This window comes from Phalacrocorax aristotelis, chromosome 18 (genome assembly GCF_949628215.1).
Source record: "Phalacrocorax aristotelis chromosome 18, bGulAri2.1, whole genome shotgun sequence".
Lineage (NCBI taxonomy): Eukaryota > Metazoa > Chordata > Aves > Suliformes > Phalacrocoracidae > Phalacrocorax > Phalacrocorax aristotelis.
The window spans coordinates 13,107,024-13,127,604 of record NC_134293.1 but is presented as its reverse complement, the minus strand read 5'-3'; the positions used below and the strand labels follow the sequence as shown (position 1 = coordinate 13,127,604).

At 52.5% G+C, this 20,581-nt stretch overlaps 1 protein-coding gene across 4 annotated transcripts in view; it reads right to left on the bottom strand.

Annotated features, from left to right (window-relative positions):
• The window catches only part of STX1A (syntaxin 1A), a 102,903-nt gene that overhangs the window by 24,422 nt on the left and 57,900 nt on the right, over nt 1–20,581 (bottom strand). For all 4 annotated transcript variants that reach the window (XR_012663647.1, XM_075113426.1, XM_075113425.1 and 1 more), the window contains exons 4-5: nt 13,450–13,524; nt 9,248–9,321 (exon numbers count right to left, since the gene is read on the bottom strand). Coding sequence is in view for 3 of the 4 variants with exons in the window: in XM_075113426.1 (XP_074969527.1) it covers nt 9,248–9,321; nt 13,450–13,524 (149 nt within the window). In the remaining variant the exon portion in view is untranslated. The remainder of the gene's footprint in view (nt 1–9,247; nt 9,322–13,449; nt 13,525–20,581) is intronic.

Below are 20,581 nucleotides of genomic sequence, written 5' to 3'. Positions count from 1 at the left end.
GTCCAGCACGCAGCTGGATAAACACGTAATGCAGGGGGTGAGCAATGGGCTGATGGGTCGGACTCAAAGGGTCACAGTAAATGACCAGGCTGGCGGCCAGTCACTAGCGGACTTCCACAGGCATCCGTCTTGGGGCTGGTACTCTTTAATGTCTTTGTTAATGACTTGGATACAGGACTGGAAGGAATACTAATTAAGCTTGCTGATGACACAAAATTGTGAGGAGCTGTTGACACTCCCGAGGGCAGAGAGGCCCTGCAGAGAGATCTGGACAGACTGGAGAGCTGGGCAATCACCAACAGGATGGAGTTTAACAAGGACAAGTACTGGATTTTACACTGGGGGCATGGCAACCCTGGATATACGTACAGACGAGAGGCTGGGGAGCATCTCTGCAGAGGGACCTGGGGATTCTGGTCAATGGCAAGTTGAACATGAGCCAACAGCATGTCCTGGCAGCCGAGAGGACCAACCATGCCCTGGGGTGCATCAAGCCCTGCCCTGCAGCCGGGTGAGGGAGGGGATTGTCCTGCTCTGCTCCACGCTGGGGCGGCCTCACCTCGAGAGCTGGGTGCAGTTTGGGGTGCCGCAGGACATTGAGGGTATAAAGCTACTAGAGAGTGCCCAGAGGAGGCCACGGAGTTGGTGAAGGGTTTAGAGAAGAAACCTTTTATGAGGAGTGGCTAAAGTCCCTTGGTTTGTTCAGACTGGAGAAGAGGAGACTGAGGGGAGACTCATCACGGTCTGCAGCTTTCTCACAAAGGGAGGAGAAGCGGCAGGCAGTGATCTCTTCTCTCGGGTGACCAATGATAGGACCCATCCTGGGATGGAGGAGCAGAGTGCATTTTCAGCAGGTTTGAGAAGACACCAAACTGGAGAGAACGATAGAAGACAGGGCTGGTATTCAGAGGGATATTAACAGTCTGGAGAAAGGCGTTGACAGGAACCCCATGAAGCTAAGAGGCAAATGCAGTGTCCTGTGTTGGGGGTGGGATACACATCGTGGGACAGGCTGGGGGCCAGCTGGCCAGAAAGCTCCTAGAGCTCCCAGAATCCTCATGGACATCAGGGTGCCCAGGAGTCAGAAGGGAAGGTAAAACTCATTATGGGCTGGGCGAGCAGGAGGACAGCCAGCGGGGCAAGTACAGGGATTGTTCACTTTCACCTAGCACTTCAGAGACCACAACTAAATTGCTGTGTTCTGCTTGAGGCTCCCCAAAAACACATCATGTGGGAGTGAGGCCAGTTGAGGCCACCAAAGTGGTCTGGGCTGGAGCACAGGACAAATGAGGAGAGGCAGGGTTTGGCCAGCTGAAGGTGACAAAGCTCAGGGGGATCTTATTGCTGCCTACAACAACCCAGGGGAAGAATGGAGAGAAGCTGAAGCCAGACTATTCTTGGAGGTGCAAAGGGGCAGGACAAGAAGCAACAGACCAAGCTGGCTGTGCTGGTTTTGGCTGAGAAGGGGTTAATTCTCCCCACCGTTGGGGGGCAGCTGCCTTTCCAGCTTCCCGTGCTCTGCTGCAGGGTGGGGGGCTGGGAGGGGCGGGGCCGTGGTGGGGGCGGCTGACCCCGACTGGCCCATGGCATGTTCATGCCATACCATGTGACACCATGACCAGTATATTAAGGGGGGGGCAGCTGCGCTTGGGGGCGGCACGGCATCGGGTCAGTGGGTGGTGCGCGGCTACAGTGCGTGCGGGTTGTTTCAGCGGTTCATTCCCCTTCCTCCCCCCTGGGGTTTCGCACCTCTCGTTGTTTTCCTTTCCATTGCATTTTTGTTTTGTTTTTTTTTTTTTAATTTTAATTATTAAATTGTTCTTATCTCAACCCACAAGCGTTACCCTTCTGATTCTCTCCCCCATCACACTGGAGTGACTGTGTGGGGCTGAGCTGCCAGCTAAACCACAACACTGGCACACAGAGAATTCCAGTTAAATATTAAGAGGGAGAAAATCATCATAAGGGTGGTCAAACACTGGACTGGGACCAAGAGGACCCATGGACCGATGTCCATGGCATCTCCATCCTTCTAGATACTGAGGACACAGCTGGATAAGGCCATGAGCAACCTGATGTGGCTGGCACTGCTCTGTGGCAGGGGCTGGGATGTCCTGAGCTCCCTTCTCACCAATATGCTGTGATCCCATGACAAGGAACAAACCCGGGCACCAGATTTCTAGTTGGGCCATCCCTGGATGGCTGGGAGTCCAAGGGGGACACCCATGCTACAAACCCAGCCAATGTCAGCTGCAATAGCTTCATTGCAGTGTGGTGTTCCCACTGAGGATCCATCCCATGGCACCAAAAATGCAGTATCGCACCAGCAGTGCGCTGGGTACCAGGGCAAAACCAGCACAAGCAAGGGTCAGAGACTTTTTCTCACTAATGGTTACAGCAGAAAACTGCCATCATTTAAGCTCACCCCACCTCGCTCCCCAGGTGACAGCTCCAGCAGTCACATTGGTATGGCTCAGCCGTCAGGCACACACATCCTGGCGGCGCTACTTGCCAGAGCTGTCATCTCCTCTTACCTGCAGTGCGCAGTGACAAGCAAAGCCAGCAACATAACCCTGGAACAACACCGCTATGAGCCCAGCTCACCTCCCGTCCTGTGCATGCAGGCATGCGTGATGGGCGCACGCACTGCTGGGCACGAGGTCCCAGCATGGGGTCAGCATCCCTGGGAAGATGAACGTCTGCAGAAGCCCAGAGTCAGAGACCACCCCGGTTAGAATCCAAAGCCCAGAAGCAGAGGAGTGTGCTACATCATCCACCTCAGCCTCCCAACACAGGGGCTCCAAGCTGCAGCCCAGAAGAGCTCCTCTCCCCAAACCACCTGAAAAGCCTAGAGAAATTCTAAGAAATGCCCAAATTACAAGAAAATCTCCCACTTCCTTGACTGAGTGGTCCATGGCTGAGACAGCTGGGGTTGTTCAGCCTGGAGAAGAAAAGGCTCTCAGGAGACCTTACTGCAGCTGTTCAATATAGAAAGGCAGCTTGTAAGAAAGATGAAGAAAGACTTTTGACCAGGTCCTGCAGTGACAGGACAAGGGGCAGTGATTTTAAACTGAACAGGGGTGGGGTGAGGCTGGACATAGGGAAGAAATGTAGTACCACAAGAGTGGAGAGACACTGGCACAGGCTGCCCAGAGAAGCTGTGGATGCCCTATCCCTGGCAGTGTTCAAGGTCAGGTTGGACCAGGCTTTGAGCAACATGAGCTAGTGGAAGACCAGGCAGGGAGGTTGGACTGGATGACCTTTGAAGGTCCCTTCCAAGCCAAACCATTCCATGTCTCTATGGTGGAGCACTCTCCCATGTGCCAGGATAACGTCCAAACCACAGAGCGAACGTAAACTCTGCTGAAATTCACAGCCCTGGGCTACACAGCACCAATTTGTGGCCACCTATAGTTTCCTCAGATACTACAGAAGCAATGTGTTTGCCTGGGAAGCACGGGCACACCAGAGCCAACACCAGGGACAGCCACCTTCGACTGCTACCTCCCTGCTCTCCCCCTCCCTGCCACTGCCACCTGGCACTGGCCTTTGAGATGGCAAACAGTTCCTGAAGGGCACAGTGCAGAGCACAGCGGAGCAGAAAGCCCAGCGGGGGCTTCACGGCACTGCTGTCAGCATACAGCAGTGTCTCTGGAGTGGTAAAGGCAGAGGTTTTTTTCTGGGAAGAGATCTGCTGAATCCCCTCAACACTGCTAGAGCAGAGCTCTGCCCATGTCAGGACCCCTCCAGGGAGGGACAGGAGAGCTGGCGTGCAGAGGGACTTGCTGCTGTCCTGCTTTGCTGTGTGCTGTTGCACCATCCTTTGCTTTGGCTTTGCTATGCCCTAGCAATTCTCCTTCCCACTTGCTCTACAGACAAGCCTTTCTCTTGCCCCAGTTTTGCAGCGGCCTGTGTCCCCACTGCCTGAGGCTCAGCTACAACAGTCTCTCGCCACTTGTGCACAGCCAGGAGACTGGGCTCCAAGCTGGAAGCTGCCTCTGCAGAGGTGATCTAGGTGATCACTGCTGTATTGGTTCAGCACCAACTGCGGCATGGGAGAGCAGACTATGCAAGGGACTTCCCAGACTGAAAAGGAGCTACGCTATAGACACCAAAACTCATCTGGCTTCACTGCTTCATGCTTAGAGGAAGTAGGATTTTTCTTGAGCTGTATTTGTGAATAAACCCCCTGCGAGAGCAGCAGATCCATGCCTGGATCCCCACCTTTGGGTGCTGAAGAGCAACACCGGCAGATCCCATTGCCTTTATCAGTTTAATGGTTTGATAAAACACAGTTTTCACTGCAGAACAAGGCCTTGCTTCTCTGCTCTGAGATGGCTCCTTTTCATTCACATCCTCCAGTATGGCCAGTGAGGACAAGGCACACCATGCTCACCCTGCAGCCATGCAGAGGCAGATTCCACTGCTGGAGCAATCTTGCTCTCACCAAAGGATCATCAGAAGGTTGGCCAGACCACAGTAAAAACTACACAGCAACCCTGCATTGTGGGGCAGGAAACAAAGCTTCAGCCCAGAGAAGGCTGATTTTAAGAAGCCGCAATAACAAGACACCCTGACCGGCTCATATCCCCTCCACCAAACATGCAGCCATCCCATGGGTGCCCTGGACCCAAAGTGCATGCCCTCAACATGGCCCCTCACAAAGCACATGGTTTGCCTGGCCACCACAGTGTGACTCCCCTGAGGGAAACATCTTCAGTCTGGCTGAGCTCTCACCACAGAAGCCCACGGCCAAGCTGGGATGGGGAAGGTTGCTTAAAATATAGACATGAACTGAAGAAGCTCAGCACCAGAGTGCTGCAACTGAGCTAACAAAGCTTAGCATGAGACTGCACTGTACAGGAAGGCAATTTATTCAATAAAAACACATTTAAAACAAAGCTAGGTTCACTCCATCCTGGATTCACTCATTTTCTTGTGCCCCATGCACCACAAGATGTACAGCCAGCAGCTCTGTGTGACACATCCTACAGGACACCCCATCTCCTGGGCCCCTTGTTACCGGTGGCCACAGAGGGGTTTGGGATGCGCCTTCTGTGCTTGCCAAGAGCTGCCAGCAACACTGATCTTCCACTCCATTGACCTGTCCTGCCTCAGGGACATTAGGTAGCACACCTGATTTACATTTATGTTCTGGAGTACATTGCCCAAAGGTTTTCCACTCTAAGCCCTCTTAAAAGCTGCATGTATCATTGCTGGCATATCATAGAATAATAAAATCATTAAGGTTGGAAAAGACCTCTAGGATCATCAAGTCCAACCACCAACCCAACACTACCACGTCTCCTAAACCATGCCCTCAAGTGCCACGTCTACACATTTTTTGAACACCTCCAGGAACGATGACTCCCCCACCTCTCTGGGCAGCCTGTTCCAATGCCTGACCCTGATTGTACAGGGGCACAATCACTTCCCTGCTCTTGCTGGCCACGCCAGTGCTGACACAAGCCCGGGGGCTGGTGGCCTCCTTGGCCACCTGGGCACTGCTGGCTCATGCCCAGCCGGCTGTCAGCCAGCACCCCCAGGGCCTTCTCCGCCGGGCACTTTCCAGCCCCTCTGCCCCAGGCCTGGAGTGTTGCCTGGGGTTGGTGTGACCCAAGGGCAGGACCCAGCACTTGGCCATGTTAAACCTCATACAATTGGCTCAGGCCCATCGATGCAGCCTGTCCAGGTCCCTCTGCAGAGTCTGCCTACTCTCAAGCAGATCAATACTCCTGCCCAGCTTGGTGGTGTCTGCAAACTCACCGAGGGTGCATTCAATCCCCTCATCCAGGTCAGCGATAAAGATATTAAACAAGACTGGCCCCAACCCAGAGCCCTCGGGAACCCTGCTTGTGAGCAGCTGCCGACTCGATTTAGCTCCATTCACCACAACTCTCTGGGCTTGGCCGTCCAGCCAGTTTTTTGCCCAGCGAAGAGCACACCTGTCCAAGCCATGAGCTGCCAGCTTATCTAGGAGGATGCTGTGGGAGACAGTGTCAAAGGCTTTACTAAAGTCCAGGTAGACAACATCCACAGCCTTTCCCTCATCCACCAGACAGGTCACCTTGGTCATAAAAGGAGATCTATGACCTTTTGGGTTAGGTGCCATCAACCGATGCCGGTCTTGTATCCCTTCTTCTGCTATTCCTTCTGCTGCTTCCATGTGTACAGTTCCACTGAATTTATCTAACTCTTTTTTACCTCTCCCTACCGGAGACACAGAGGGCACTACCTGCTCATGAGCAGAAGGTCCCAGGCTCACTCTTTCTGCATGACAAAGTGAGAGGACAAAGAAGTGCTTGTGCTATTTCCCAAGGCATAAACATTTCACCAAGACCTCTGTAGCAGGGACCAAGGAAATGAATGCTGCAGAGCACAGAGAACAGTCCAGAGAACCAAGAACCATGCATGGGAATTTGGAGATGAGGGGACCTGCGGGCTGAGCAGGTACCTGGGGTTACCCAAGTGTGATCCCCCCCCCCCGACAGCCTGATGTACAGTGGTTTGCAGGAGAGGAGTGACTCCTTCAGCCTATACATGAGCCAGTAGCCTTAGAGTCCAGGTAGCTGTAGAGGGGACAGTGCTAAAGTCAGATCCCATGGCAGGGTGCAGCTGCACTCATGATTTGGCCATGGCTTAGACATACAACTGCCAGTGGGTGACCTGATCCTGCCATCAGGACCTGATCACCCTTGTACAGCAGGGACAGGTTCACCCATCCTCAACATGGATCTGCTGGAGTATCACCCTCGTGCCCCCAAAGGCATCAGTAACCCAGCACAAGTGGAAGAGAGAAGCCGGGTCACACCCCACACTTGAGAAGGCGCCCACGGATGCACTTCCCCACCACACCTGTGGCCTGGAGCGACACCACAAAGCCAACAACAGGCAGACACAACACCTCTTCAGAAAGGCTTTGGAGGGAGCTGCTCCATCAAGGGTGATACAGAGATGACGGGAGAAGCTCTTGTCAAACAGTTCATGCAGTCATGTTCTGGTTTTCCTCCTGGCAGAGGGAGGATCCAAAGCCATAAAACATCATGTTCTTTCACAATCACTTCCCCACAAGAATTAACCCACAGTTTCAGCCCATTACTCAGTAGTAGGGCCAAGTTATATCATCTCTAAATGAAACACATTTGCTTTGTACATTTTTTCTGGAGATGAGTAACCTCCTCTGTCTAGTACCATTTATTCAAGCTAAACTAGTTGAGCTTTTAGAGTTCAGGCTGTAGCTGACAACGGATGGACCCAATAAAAAATGCCATAGTCACACAACACAAGATGCCAACCCAGCAAAAATTCACTCTTTTGGAGCCACTTTCCTCTAAAACCTGGAGTTAATGATGTGTTTGTGGGTGCAGTGTCAGGTGCCACCTACCCTGCCGTCTGTGGTGCAAGCAGCGTATGGCAGTTCCAGGCAGCACAAAGTTTTGCACGTGCGCTGGGGCTAAGGTGCTATCACGTGCCTACACCTCAATCAGATAAATTTGCACTGCTGGCTGATCCAACAGAGGCCACTAGAGCTATGGCCTTGGTCTCTCCTGCCTCCATCCAACATGCTCTGCAATCCTGGGATGTCCAAGACAATTGCATAGCTCTGACTTCAGAAAATCAGTAAAAGCATATATTATTTTCACAAAGGACACATTATTTAGGAATTCAAGCCCTGCTTTCAAAAGCAGCTGGGTTACCATGGATAACCTTGTCTTCTGAGACCTCAAGTCATCAGCATTCAAATGCTTGAGTTAACCTGAGACCTGTGAAGATTCCCCAGGCTGTATGAGGGGTGTATGAAGCTCCATCATCTCCCCTGTCCCCAGCTACCCCCCAGTATCCTTTCCCTGAGCACTCCCCCAGCACTTTGCACTGCCTTCCTGGGTCGTGCCTGCCTGCTTGCTTCCCCAAGGAAATTTTCTTTCGGCACCTTCTGTCAAGCCATTGCCCTTGCCACAACCCCATTGACTGCGCTCTCTCTGTTGGTGTTCTCCAAGTCTCCCCAGTAGCACTCGCTACGGACATCACAGAGAAGTTTGTGACCTGTCCTCACTTTCCAGCTGCCTCAGACCAGGACCTGAGCAGTGCCCAGCAGGGATGGGCAGCAATCAGACCTTCTCACCGCAATCATCTGCTCCTGCGAGAGAAGAGCCTCTCTGCAAGACACCCCAACACTTCTTTCATCAAATATCTCTAATCTATTTCTTGACTTTGGAGGGGTGGAAGGGTTGTTACACAGAATTGTAGGATAATTCAGGCTGGAAGAGGCTTCAGGAGGTCATGCAGCCCAACCTCTGGCTCAAAGCAGAGTTGATCACTTCCAGTTTCTAGTGCATGCTGTTGAAGCCACAGACAAGCCCCATGTCCCTTAACCCCCATCTCTTGTAGAGCCAACATACTCCACCCTGCCTTGGCTGCAGACAGAAGCGCAATTTCATCACAACTGAGCAAAATGCAGCCTCGGGACTGTAGGGCAGAGCAGAGGCAGGTGCACCCTATCTCTACTTCTATCCCTGGATAAGCTAAGCAGCCCATCAAAAGCAGGTGCTAGTTATTGGTGGTTTTATGGGAATAAGAGGAAGAGTTGTGTCAGCCCTCCAGAAGTCTAACATTTCTGGACATCGATGCCCAGTGGAGGTGCAACCACAGCCCCAACAGGGAAGGGTATTTGCAGCAGGCTGCAGGCCTACACAGTACTTGCTGAAAGCCCACCCATCATCTTAGATTAATTGAAATGTTAGGTGAGTTACCCAGCTGCATCAGTAAGCCTTGGTCTCATTTACAAGCTGCTCAAGCATCCTTCCAGGCACTGCAGAAACACACAGAGACTTTGGGTTTCTGAACACATCGCAGGCAAATGTTCTCTCCCCAAAGATGGCACTTCAGAGGGTATTTTTGCTCCAGTCAAAATCACCTTTAGTGAGATGCTTAATATGGATGTGCAGAAACCCACCACCTGTTTGTCCACACAGACATTCAGACTTGCACACAGGGATGAAGCCGATGCATGCTGCCCTCCCCTCCACAGCTCCCTCTGCACATACTTAGGTCACAGGTCTTTCAGGCTGTTTTTTTGGCTGATCTATTGGGAAATGTGTTGCATTATTTTGCCCAGTGTTTGCACACCAGAACTTAACTGCTCTAAAGCCAAGGAGAGCTCCCCTCTCCCATCACCTCCTGGGATCCCTCAACTGCCTCCGGCTACTTCCCGTCCTCCCCTTCCCAGTGCCACAGGGCAGAGACTCACCTGAGTCTTCCTTATCCGCAGGTCAGCAGATGACCTGTTCAGTCCTTCCTCTTGTTCAATACTCTGCTCAATACCTGGATGGGGTAGAAGGACACAGATTATTTCACACTGTTTAGAAAAAGAAAAAGGGATTGTTTGGCAAAGGGACTGCGAACCAAGGAGCGTCTGGCACAGAGCATTCTCCAGCTCTTGACTGTAGCCTGTGATTTAGCCTGGACTGGCAGCAAAGCCCCAGTTTGTTACTGCAAAGCATTCAGTGCCTGGCCACCGGCTGAGCATAGTGCTGCTGAGGGCAGCACCCAACACCCCATGGCTGGTAAGTGAGGATTTCAACACAGAACTGATGTGATGCTCGGGTCTGATCTCCGTTCTTTCTGATATTCAAACAAAATGGAGGGCTCTTCTCCCCTTGCTAGGCAGGAGGAGGAAACCCAGCGCTAAAATGTCTCTGCAAAATACCAAAGCTCAAGCCTTCTCCAGGGACCCTAAAAACAGTAGGTCTGCCAGCTGCCCGGCCTTGCACAGGGAGGAGCAACAAGGCTGGCAAGAGCACGCTTCATCTTTCCGATCAGTCCTCTGCAGCAAAGCAGAGATTTTCTCTTTTAATTATGCCCAGTAGTGCAACTAAGTGAGATTAATTCCTCACTTTCCCAATGACCATAAATCACAGCATGGAGGAGTGCTTCCCTGCTCAGCATCCCACCACGGTTTGGACAGGGAGAGGGCCCAGAACAAGGCAGTGCAAATTTGCTCCTCAAGGCCAGCCTGGGACATGCTAATTCAAAACTTAAATTCAGGAACTCAAAAACCTTGGAAGAAAGCTCCCATCAACAGCCTAGCCCAGTGAGCAGAGATACATATCTCCATGTAGACCACCAAATGTGAGCTGGTGGCATCCCCTGAGTTTGGCTAAAGACCCCACTCCCACTGCAGATGTCCGACAGCTCTCTGAGCCTGACTGTCCCTAGCACCTTCCCTGTTGGAGCAGGTCCCACAAGCCCAGCATGGGTTCCTCCTGCAGCAGGGGCTCCTCATTCCCTGGAGCTGCCCATCACCATTCAGCAGAGCAGGGCAGAGTGCAGGACACCACCACAATGGTAGGCATCTGTGTTTCTGCTGTGTGCTGTTTAGCACCGGTGGCCCCACAGTACCTCCTTCCAGAGAGCAGCAGTGTAGTAAGGAAGACTGTGGGCCTGGGGAACCCTTTGTGGTACTGGCAGAGGGTGTCCGACAGCACAGCACGCTCCAGGGAAGTGCTGGAGAACATCAGCACAAATTCTGCACTCCCTCCTATTGTCTCCTAGAACAAGTGCCTCTATCTAGAACTTATCTGAAGGTCCCGTCCCGCACAACCAGATGGCCACAGCACTCCTTCTGTGCACCACCCTGCCTGTGAACGCACTGGCTGCTCCCTGCCCAGCAGATTTCATCAGCAATTGGTTTTCCTCCACACTTGTCATAAACCGTTCCCGGTTTCCAAGGAACAGTATTGGCAAACATTGTGCATTTATGATAATTAATAAAATCACATTTTCCCAGGAAGATGGTAATTAGAATCAGCCACTGCATGAGCAATGTCTGTCTAAAGGAGTCAATTCGCCGTCAGCAGATGGTGTTTTTGATCAGTCCTGACTGTTTTCTTTCACTGATCATGCTGGCCACGAGGTGATCTCTGTCAAAGCACAAGGGCTAATCATCTGTTGCTGCAGGTAAATACAATACCAGTGAGTCTTTCTGGAGGAGGGAAACAGGAGTCAAAGCCTGTTCTGCAATCCTTCAGGCTCCCAAAGCCCCTTAAAAACCAGAACAAAACACATACGGAAAAGGATTTTTGTTTTGCATAGGCTAAACCCTGTCCCCACCTGGACACCAGGGATCCCAGTATGGTCAGGGGGGCTCTGGTCCATGGGAAGGGATCCCCTGGTCTATGACATGGGTAAGCTGGCCCGTAGCTCTCCTTCCTGGGCCTAGCTGACATCATGTGTCAGGAGGACAGAGGGCAGCAAGGGGACAACAGAGTTACAAGTCCCCTTCTGAAAATACATGCAACATGCCCATGCCAGCGGTGACACACCTAACAATTGGCTCCAGCTGTATCTGAGGCCTCCACGACTGCGGGGCTCCACAAAACCCTGGGATTAGGGAGAACACTGCTGCTATTGCAAAAGAACAACCCCCCTTGGAAAGAAGAGGCATCGACTATGTTTAATTAGCATGAATCTAGACTCCTTTTTTATCAAGCATTGTTTATGTGGCATTTGACGTTTTAATATTTAACCTAAGCTTAGGGACACCATATCTTGGCCATCACATTATCCATTTAATCAAGGACAAAAGTTCCTTTTGGAAGAAAATAAAGGAGAGCTGGCAAGAGAAAATAGCCTTGAACTGTCCTTAGGTGACACGCAACCATATACGGATAAAAAGGGTTAGGGTACTTCATCTGTAAAGACCACCAAGGGCCCCCAAAGAGAGAAAGACAGGCGCAGAAGGATCTGAAATGGAGCCAAGAGGAGTTGATTTAATGCCATTACACAACCTATGTAGGTTAGAATGAACGTGTTAGATAGGCAGAATATGTATGAATTTATTGTATAAATATAACAAAGAGGCCAGCTTCAGTGTACTTGATTTGTGGAAAACCACCAACCACCCAGGCTTGTGCAACCCTGAAATAAATAAGTGATGTCTCTCCTGAGCATGTGATTATTGACTCACTGCACACCTGGCGACAAATCCGCTTTTCAGACAACCCCATAGGGGAAGGACCAGCTCCTCTTCCACCCTTTGGGCACAGCCAATCAACATTGGTTGGTTCAGACATGGCACAATCAACTGCAACAATCTCAACCAAATCCCACACTGATGTCCAAGACCACTGCAGGCAAATCAGAGTGGCACCAGGGTGACCTGCCTCCTGCCTCAAGACCCCCTGAATCCCCTGGGGTCCGGTCTTGGGCTTTTGGACTCGTCTGAGCGCTCCAGCACTACCCTGGCCATCAGTGGGCTGACAGTCCTGTTGTTCTCACTCCCTGCTTGTCAGAGTGATTTACTCTTCTGATGGCGGAAATTAATGGTCATATTGGCTGCACTCTGTCCCTGCGCTGCCCAAGGCGGAGGCATGCCAAGACAATGGGGCATGCTGACAAGACAGGATAACCTTCCCTGAGTGCAACGGCCCCTTTCTTCCCCACCACCTGCCCCACAGAGTCCATGTCTGGGGGCAGCGGTGCCTCCTGCCCGTCCCAGCCACGCCAGCTACGTCCCAGCAGAGCCACCAGCAATGTAGCCTGCACTGAGGATGGAAAGGCAAGACCAGCCCGGCGGGAGCAGGATGGAGGCAGCAAGAAGCACAAGCCTCAGGGCAACACGACCCATGTCAGCACACCACCAGTGAGCCAGCAGCACCACCTGGCCTGGCCAGAGCCGCACAGGGAAGTGGGACCATGGCTCTCCAGAGGGGACCCCTTGGTGCTTCACCTGCCTAGGCTGCCTGTGCCAACCTGGCTCACCAGGGAAGAGCCAGCTCTTCTTAGAGGCTTGCAAGTCCTGCAGCAGCACCTCTTCAAGCACTCAGCCCTGGTAATACAACCTTTGGCCACGCCGTGGGTTAGCTCAGAGCTGAGGCTCACCAGGAGACCCCAATGCCTGCCAGTGCTGGTGAAGCAGGACTTGCCCGCAGCCCCATTCCCTCACCTCCATCCTGGCAACAGGGCACAAGGGGACAAATTCACAAAGGGCAAATAAAAGCAGCTAGAGTATACTAGGCAGGAGGAAGATCACCATCCCCAGGTGATCCCTGCATAGCAATGGCAGATGCCACTTTTGGTTGTCCCTTCCCCCAGCTCTGCGACCCCTCCCAGTGCCAGCTCAGTTTGCCAGAGGACGCACAGATGGGGCCAGGCTGTGTGTCTGTAACCTGCCCCTTCCTACCTGGAGCAAACCACCACAAAACTGTCTTGACCTGAGTCAAACACCAGCTGCTTCTGGCACAAGGGTGAGATGACAGCCAGGGCCCCACAGCATTTCTGGTCATGGGGGACAAGCAGGATGTGCTGAGCAGTGGGGACATGGAGCAGGACCCAGGGCAGCAATGCTCCCTGCCTGCTGCATCCCCAGCCCAGGATGGGAGCCGCAGCACCCACTGCTTGGGGCTGCACGCAGCGGGCAGGGCCCCACAGCAGCATCACAGGGAAACTCACTCTTTAGCTTGGAGCGCACTTTGTTCGCCGTCTTCTTTATGTCAGACATTAGCTCTTCCAGCTCCTCCTTCGTTTCTGGGGAGAAAGAAAAGAGCAAACATGGATGTGTTGCAGACACTGCTAAAATCTGCTGCCCAGCCCCATAGCATGTGGAGACCAGAGCTGCAAGCATTCCCACTTCCACACTGGGAGCACTTCCACCCAACGCACCCTGTTGGACTCTCCTCACGGTCCTGAGCATAGAAATAACCCTGCTGCTGGTTGAGCAAGCTGGCAGCCAGGGGGCTGTTCTGCAGGTCCCCTTGCCTGCACAGCCACAGCCTGCCCCATATCCAGTGCTCTGCAGAAAGTGACAGGGAAGGGATACACAATCCACAGTGCTCGTTCCTGTAGTGGAGAGAAAACCACTGCTGGACACCAACAACCTTCTGCTCACCAAGGGTTGATCTCTTGAAGCCCCTGCCATGCCGGCCAGCACTTCCCAGGGCATTATGAAAGGTCATGTCTTCCCCTGCCACCCCTTGACTAACAGCCAGTGCCTGTGTGTTCACCCTCCAGCTTAAATTTGCTGCTTTTGGCAGAAAAGTAGGGGCTGAAGTGGCCAGAAACGCGCCCCCAGTCCCACAGCCCACATATCAGGAATGACTCTGAGTGGCCCAGCAGGGGTACAGGACTGTAAAGCAATTCTGGTATTTCAATGGGCAGGGGCATAGGAGTTGCAAATAAAAACAAGCATAAGCAAGTCCCTTCCTCCCTGTCCCCACTGGCACCCCAAGGTGGCTGCATGACCTGTGTGGAGCTCCCATTGTGGGAAGAGCCCAGCTGAGCAAAGAGCCCATTGGTGAGTCTCCGCATCTCCCCAGGGCTGCCTCTCCAAGACTGCAGAGCTTTTACAAGTCTCTAGAGCTGCCAGGACTATTGGTTTGGCTGAAGAGAGGAGTAAACTACAGCATATGCCATTCTCAAGAGCAGTACATCAGCTGGGGAAGATCTGAGCACTGCCTGACCAGTGGGTTCTGGCACAGGGCTATCTGCCCTTGCTCCCATGCGCAAACACCAGGAATCAGCTCCGAGCTCACCACCACTGCCAGCACAACCATTGTACCACCTCCAGGAACTCATGGCTTGCAGGATTTTTCTCAGCATTGCAGCAGGATCTCAAAGCCACAAGCCATGCTCGGCAAACCTGGATTGGAGTGAAGCTCCTTGATCAGCCCTGCAGAGGACTGAGGGAGACTGGTGGGTGACAAAGGGGACATCAGCCAGCAATGTGCCCTTGCAACCCAGAAAGCCAACTGTCTCCAAGAGTTGCATCACCAGCAGCACAGCCAGCAGGTCGAGGGAGGGGATGCTGCCCCTCTGCTCTGCTCTCCTCAGACACCCCCGGAGCTCTGCGTCCAGCTCAGGCGTCCCCAGCACAAGACACACACGGACCTGGTAGGGCAAGTCTGGAGGAGGCCACCAAAATGCTCTGAGGCCTGGCACACCCCTGCGATGGAGAAAGGCTGAGAGAGTTGGGGCTGTGCAGCCTGGAGAAGAGACGGCTCTGGGGAGCCCTTACTGCCGCCGCTCAGTACTTTAAGGGGGCTTATAGGAAAGAGGGAGAGAGACCTTTCACCACGGCCTGCAGTGACAGGACAAGGGGCAGTGGTTTAAAACTGATCAGGGGTGGGGTGAGGCTGGACATTGGGAAGAAATGTTATACCATGAGGGTGGTGAGACACTGGCACAGGCTGCCCAGAGAAGCTGTGGGTGCCCCATCCCTGGAGGTCAGGTTGGACGGGGCTTTGAGCAACATGATCTAGTGGAGGATGTCCCTGCCCACGGCAGGGGGGTTGGGCTGGACCACCTTAGAAGGTCCCATCCAACCCAAACTACTCTGTGAGTGCGTGATCTCAGCCAGGTTCCTCTCCCATAAACCAGAGTGTCCTCGAAGGAGCCAAGATGTGCACATGTGCCCCTCGCCACCCTGTGCTTCAGAAACTGCTGGACCCCCATGAGCACAGCAGCAGGGCTGGAGCGGGGGGCACAACACCCATGCCCAGCACACAGGTATCCAGTCATGCTCTGCCTGTGCAGCCCTTCATGCTGTGCTCGTGCAAAAAGGCTGCATGCTACGAAAAGCCCTGTGCTCGCCCATGGTTTTGTGGCAGCCCAGATGGCTTGTGAGGGGCGCAACCCTGCCCCCACCATGCAACCGGCCAACCCCAAAACTCAGCAGTGAGACCAGCACGTTGCAATATCTGAAGATCCAGATACTAAAGAAAGTACAAACCACCTGCCATTCAAATATGATTTCTCGGAAATGCTGCCACCCTAATGCTCCCTCTTGATTTTGATGAGATCAAGACTTAATTAAATAAAACTTTGTTTAGTAGACTCTAGGCACATTAAGTGAGTCATTTCAATGGCTGTGGTAGCTCGGCTGATGGATGCTCCTAGCTGGCAGTCACAGACATAATTACAAAATCATGATGATGGGAATGTGCTGGGGGAAGGTCACATCCTATCGACAGTTGTACACATTTCTGACTCAGAGTTAAGAGCTTCAGCACTATTGGGAAAAGGAGAAAACAAACACGTCTGCGAATACCTTCATCCCAGGCTCCAGGTACTTCTGAGCAAGCCAACACAGCAGTCTCCCTGGGGGACATGCTACAGTTACCTATTTTCTAGAGAATAAGTAAAAATGCAGGGAAAGGAAGAGGACATTTTCTGTTCAAGTTCTCATTTAAGTGACTAGTTATTTATTTTTCCCCATTCTTGAAAGAACTTGTATTTAATAAAGAAACAAACCAGCCTGGGCTGAGTAAATTCCTGCACCTGGACAGGCTAGGGCCAACTGACGGGGAAGCAGACAGTGACCCCAGAGTACCAGGAGACAACAGGCTGCCACGAACACGGGGACAGGCTGAGAGCTGGGCTTGTTCACCTGGAAAGGGGAAAGTGGAGGGGGTTTCTACTGCTGCCTACGACTACCCAGCAAGAGGGTGGAGAGGAGCTGGAGCCAGACTTCTTGCTGGTCCTTGGAGGTGGCCTTCAGCTTCTTGCTGAAGCTTGGATGTGCACAGGGACAGGACAAGCAGTGATGGACCAAGCTGGGACAAGCAAAAATCGAAATAGATATTAGGAAAAAAACCTGTCATCATGAAGGTAGTCAAACACTGGACCCAGAGCAGCTCCATCCTTAAGGGTATTCAGCATGTGACTGGGTAAAGGTCTGAGCAGCCTGATCTAATGGACCTGCTGGAGGGTTCTAGACCAGGGACCCCTAAGGTCCCTTCCCACCCATACCCACCTTTGATCCACGTAACGCACTGCTACATACTTTCCCTTCTCCCTGTCAGTTCAGGCCAAGGGAAGCGCTGCAGTGGTGCTGTCACTGAGGATGTGCAGGGCAAGTGGTGAGCATGGGTGAGCATTCCCCCGTGTTGCTGCTCAGGAAGGGGACAGGACCATGCATACGGATGGAGGGGACATGGAATGGGGAGCTAGGCTGCCTTCCCTCAAAATATTTCCAATTGAGCAGCAAGGAGAAAACACTCCTTCTGGCTGGCTTTGAGTCACAGGACATGTGAGGATTACTTGGCAACCCGGCAGGCACAGGCTTCCCAGACAATTATTTTCACATCCATGGCGTCTGTTTAAGTGACTCACTCAAATCTATTTAACCATTCACGGTGAGTAACATTCAGCAACAAGAAGCTGAAGTACCACAACATCATCGCCACTACAGCCAGAGTCACCCCGGCAAGTAGAGCAGTGCTAAGGAGCAAAAGATGATGTTTTGGAGAAGGGGCACCCTCCATGCATCCCACAGCCAACCCAGGATGTCTGCTCCACTCCTGCTGGCACTGAGCACAGCAGGGAAGCAAGGATGCCCCCACAGCCACCAGCACCCACTGTGGGGCTGCGTCCCCAGTCACCACTGGGAGAGGGGAGGAGGTCTTTGGTCCCAAGTCAAGCCTTATGCCCCTTAGAAGCCCCTGGGCCTGCTGTGACCTGGCCTGGAGGGGAGCCAAGGCAGCACAGGGGAGGCAGGGGTGCAGGCAGAGGTGCAGGCAGCAGTGGGAGCTCTTTCTTCTCCCTCTGCCAACAGCAAACCCAGCACTGGCCCTGCAGAAGGCCCAGCCCAGGCTGGTAACACCACTCAGCTCCAGCACAGCCTCAGATAGTTGGGAAAGAGGAAAAAACAATTCCTTCCAGCTCCCCTTCCCTGCAGCTCTCTGAGTTCCCAAAAGCATCGCCCATGGAACAGGGAAGGGGACAAACACAAGGAACTGGCACCCAGAGGTGCCACATAGGATGCTCCTGAGAGTGGGGGGGACAGGTCCTGCCTGCAGCCCAATACTCAGCATTGACATTCACCATTATCAATAAAGAAGGAGGGGAAAAGCCTCCAAACTGCCCAGCCATGAGCAGGAGAGCAGCAGCAGGCAGGAACCAGACCTCCACCTTTCACAGGTGACTGCAGGTGACCCACCCGCCCACCACAGCACGCCTGAGCATTGCCGTGATGGTGACTTTGCACACGTGATACACTTCCCAGACACCAAAGCTTCCTCACTCACTTATTGTTCGGAATAATAAACCTTCACCTCTTTGCAACCTGTGATTCTTTACTGACCGCAACCAACCAACAAAATCAAGAAAAGTACAATTTCAAACTAATTCATAAGTGAGTTGCCTGACAAAGCTGGGGCGAAGCATCTTTTTGGCAAATAGTTAGCTCTTTCAATAACAAATTAAAGAAGATCTTGACCACAGTTCCACCAAGGAAATTTTAAAAAATAAACCTTCTTGCCTTAAAATTTTTCTTCTGTCTCTCACAAGTTACCATTGATGTGCCTGTTTATCTTGGCCCTTATATTTACAAGATGTATGGTATTTTTTAAAGGTAAACATAAAAAGGAAGCACAGACCCGGCAGCTCCACGAGCTTAACAGTCTCTGGGAGCAAACCACAAGGAATCCTTCCTAGGGATCTACGGGGTTGGTTGAAACATTTTCCATAGTGTTTCATAACAAAAATTAAACCTGTTTTAAAAACCAGCAGGAGGAGATTGACTAGAAAGGCTGATCCAGCCCCAGGCTGGGGCATACTGATCAGTCAGCCTCACCTCCATGCCCAGGAAGATCATGGAGCAGATCCTCCTGGAAGACATATCAAAATGTACGGATGACAGGGAGGTGAGAGACAGCAACATGGCTTCACAAAGGGATAATTGTGCCTGGCTGATGGTCTTCTATGATGGAGTGACTGCACCAGTGGACAGGGGAATAGCTACCTCGACTTCTGTGAAGTCTTTTATACAAGCCCCCACAGCTTTCTTACCTCTTATTTGCAGAGAGATAGATTTGAAGGACGGACTATAGATGGACAGGAAATTGGCTGGATGGCCATATCCAAACTGTTGCAATCAATGGCTCAATGGGAGATGGGGCTCCGCACTCCCCCTCCTCCAACGAGCACGGCCCAGCAAAGCAAGGGCTCCCTGGTTCCTGAAGCAAACAGGCAGCTCTGCTGCCACACCATGCTCTGCCACACCTCAACAAGGCTGAAGAACCACCTCGGTTGGTGGGGACCCTGCCATCTACCAGCTGCACTGGTGTCCTCCCCAGCCCCAGCCCTGCTCTGGGAGGTGTGGTGAGCAGCCAGACCCCGTCCAACCTCCCTGGGCCACTCGGGATTTTACGTCCATCAAATCCACTCCACATCTTGCCACCCAGTGAGGCCAAGTGCGAGGTCCTACACCTGGGTCAGGGCACTCCCCAGTACCAGCACAGACTGAGGGAGGGAGGCAGGGAGGGAGGGGAGGGAGGGGAGGGAGGAACGGAGGGGAGGGAGGAACGGAGGGAAGGAAGGAGGGAGGGAGGGGAGGGAGGAACGGAGGGAAGGAGGGAGGGAGGGAGGGGAGGGAGGGGAGGGAGGAAGGGAGGGGAGGGAGGAACGGAGGGAAGGAGGGAGGGAGGGAGGGAGAGCAGCCCTGTAGAGAAGGACTTTCCAGCTGAAGCCCCATTTGCCAAAAGAGATACGGGACATCAGTGACCTCTATGTGGTCCTTCAGCTCCCAAACGCTCATGTTCCTTCTTGGAAATGGAGCTCAGAGTCTGACATTGCAACTTATTTATTCAAGTTAAGTAAAACAAGAAGAAAAAGATTAGACGCTCAGTTTGCAAGACATTGACTCAACCCCTTCCTAATTTTCTAGAGTTTTCTTTCCACGCTGACCAATGCAACCATTTGCAGCAGGTATGACAGGGCAGGGGAGAACGTAGCGGGGTAGGCAGGAGAGAGCTGCACAACCACGGCCCCGAGCAGAGCCAGGGTTGTCCCTTCTGTGCAGAAGCAACATAAGGAGCTCCAGCTGCTTGCTGAGCTGCAGTAACAGGACATGGCGGTGCCGTCCATCTGCCTTTGCCAGGAGTGAGGGCACGGGAGACGTCTGGTCCCATCATAAGAGGACAGCAGCCCTGGAGTTTTAACTCCCAGCATACGAGGAGAGACAAACCCTGCTTGTCATATGGCAATGAGAGATGCTGCCGGCATTCAGTGTCAGTGCAAAATGTCACAAGGCTTTTACACAAGAACAGAACAGAGATGATGCGTGGAAGGGTCAGAAAAGCTCTTATGGATCCCCTGGGACTAAAGGGCTTCCCCAAAACGCCTTCTCTGTACCATCTGGCTGTGTTTGGAGGTGATCCACAACAGATTAAAACTGTAGCTTTTGACATTAAGTCACTAAAAAAGGAAGAAGGTGAGATGTTTAACTGATATTTCTACTACATAGCATTAGATAATTAAAAGCTGGTTATCAGAAATATCAGTGGAACTGCACTTATAAAATACCTGTTTATATTAGCACTGATGGATCGTGTTTCACACATCTTGGAAACCCAGTGTGCTCCTTGCAGGCTGATGGTCCGGCCAGGCAAAGGTGCTGAGCTGCAGTCACCAAGAAGCATAGAAACATCTGTCCGAGTTCGCTGGCCAGACAAGGATACTAGGAATTTTGAACCAACAACTGGGCTTGCAATGACAGAGTGGCCACCGGCAGCCTCGCACCCAGGAGCCCAGCACGCAAAGACCTTTCACAGCCTGTGGCTGAGCCAGCCACCAGCTGAGCTACTCC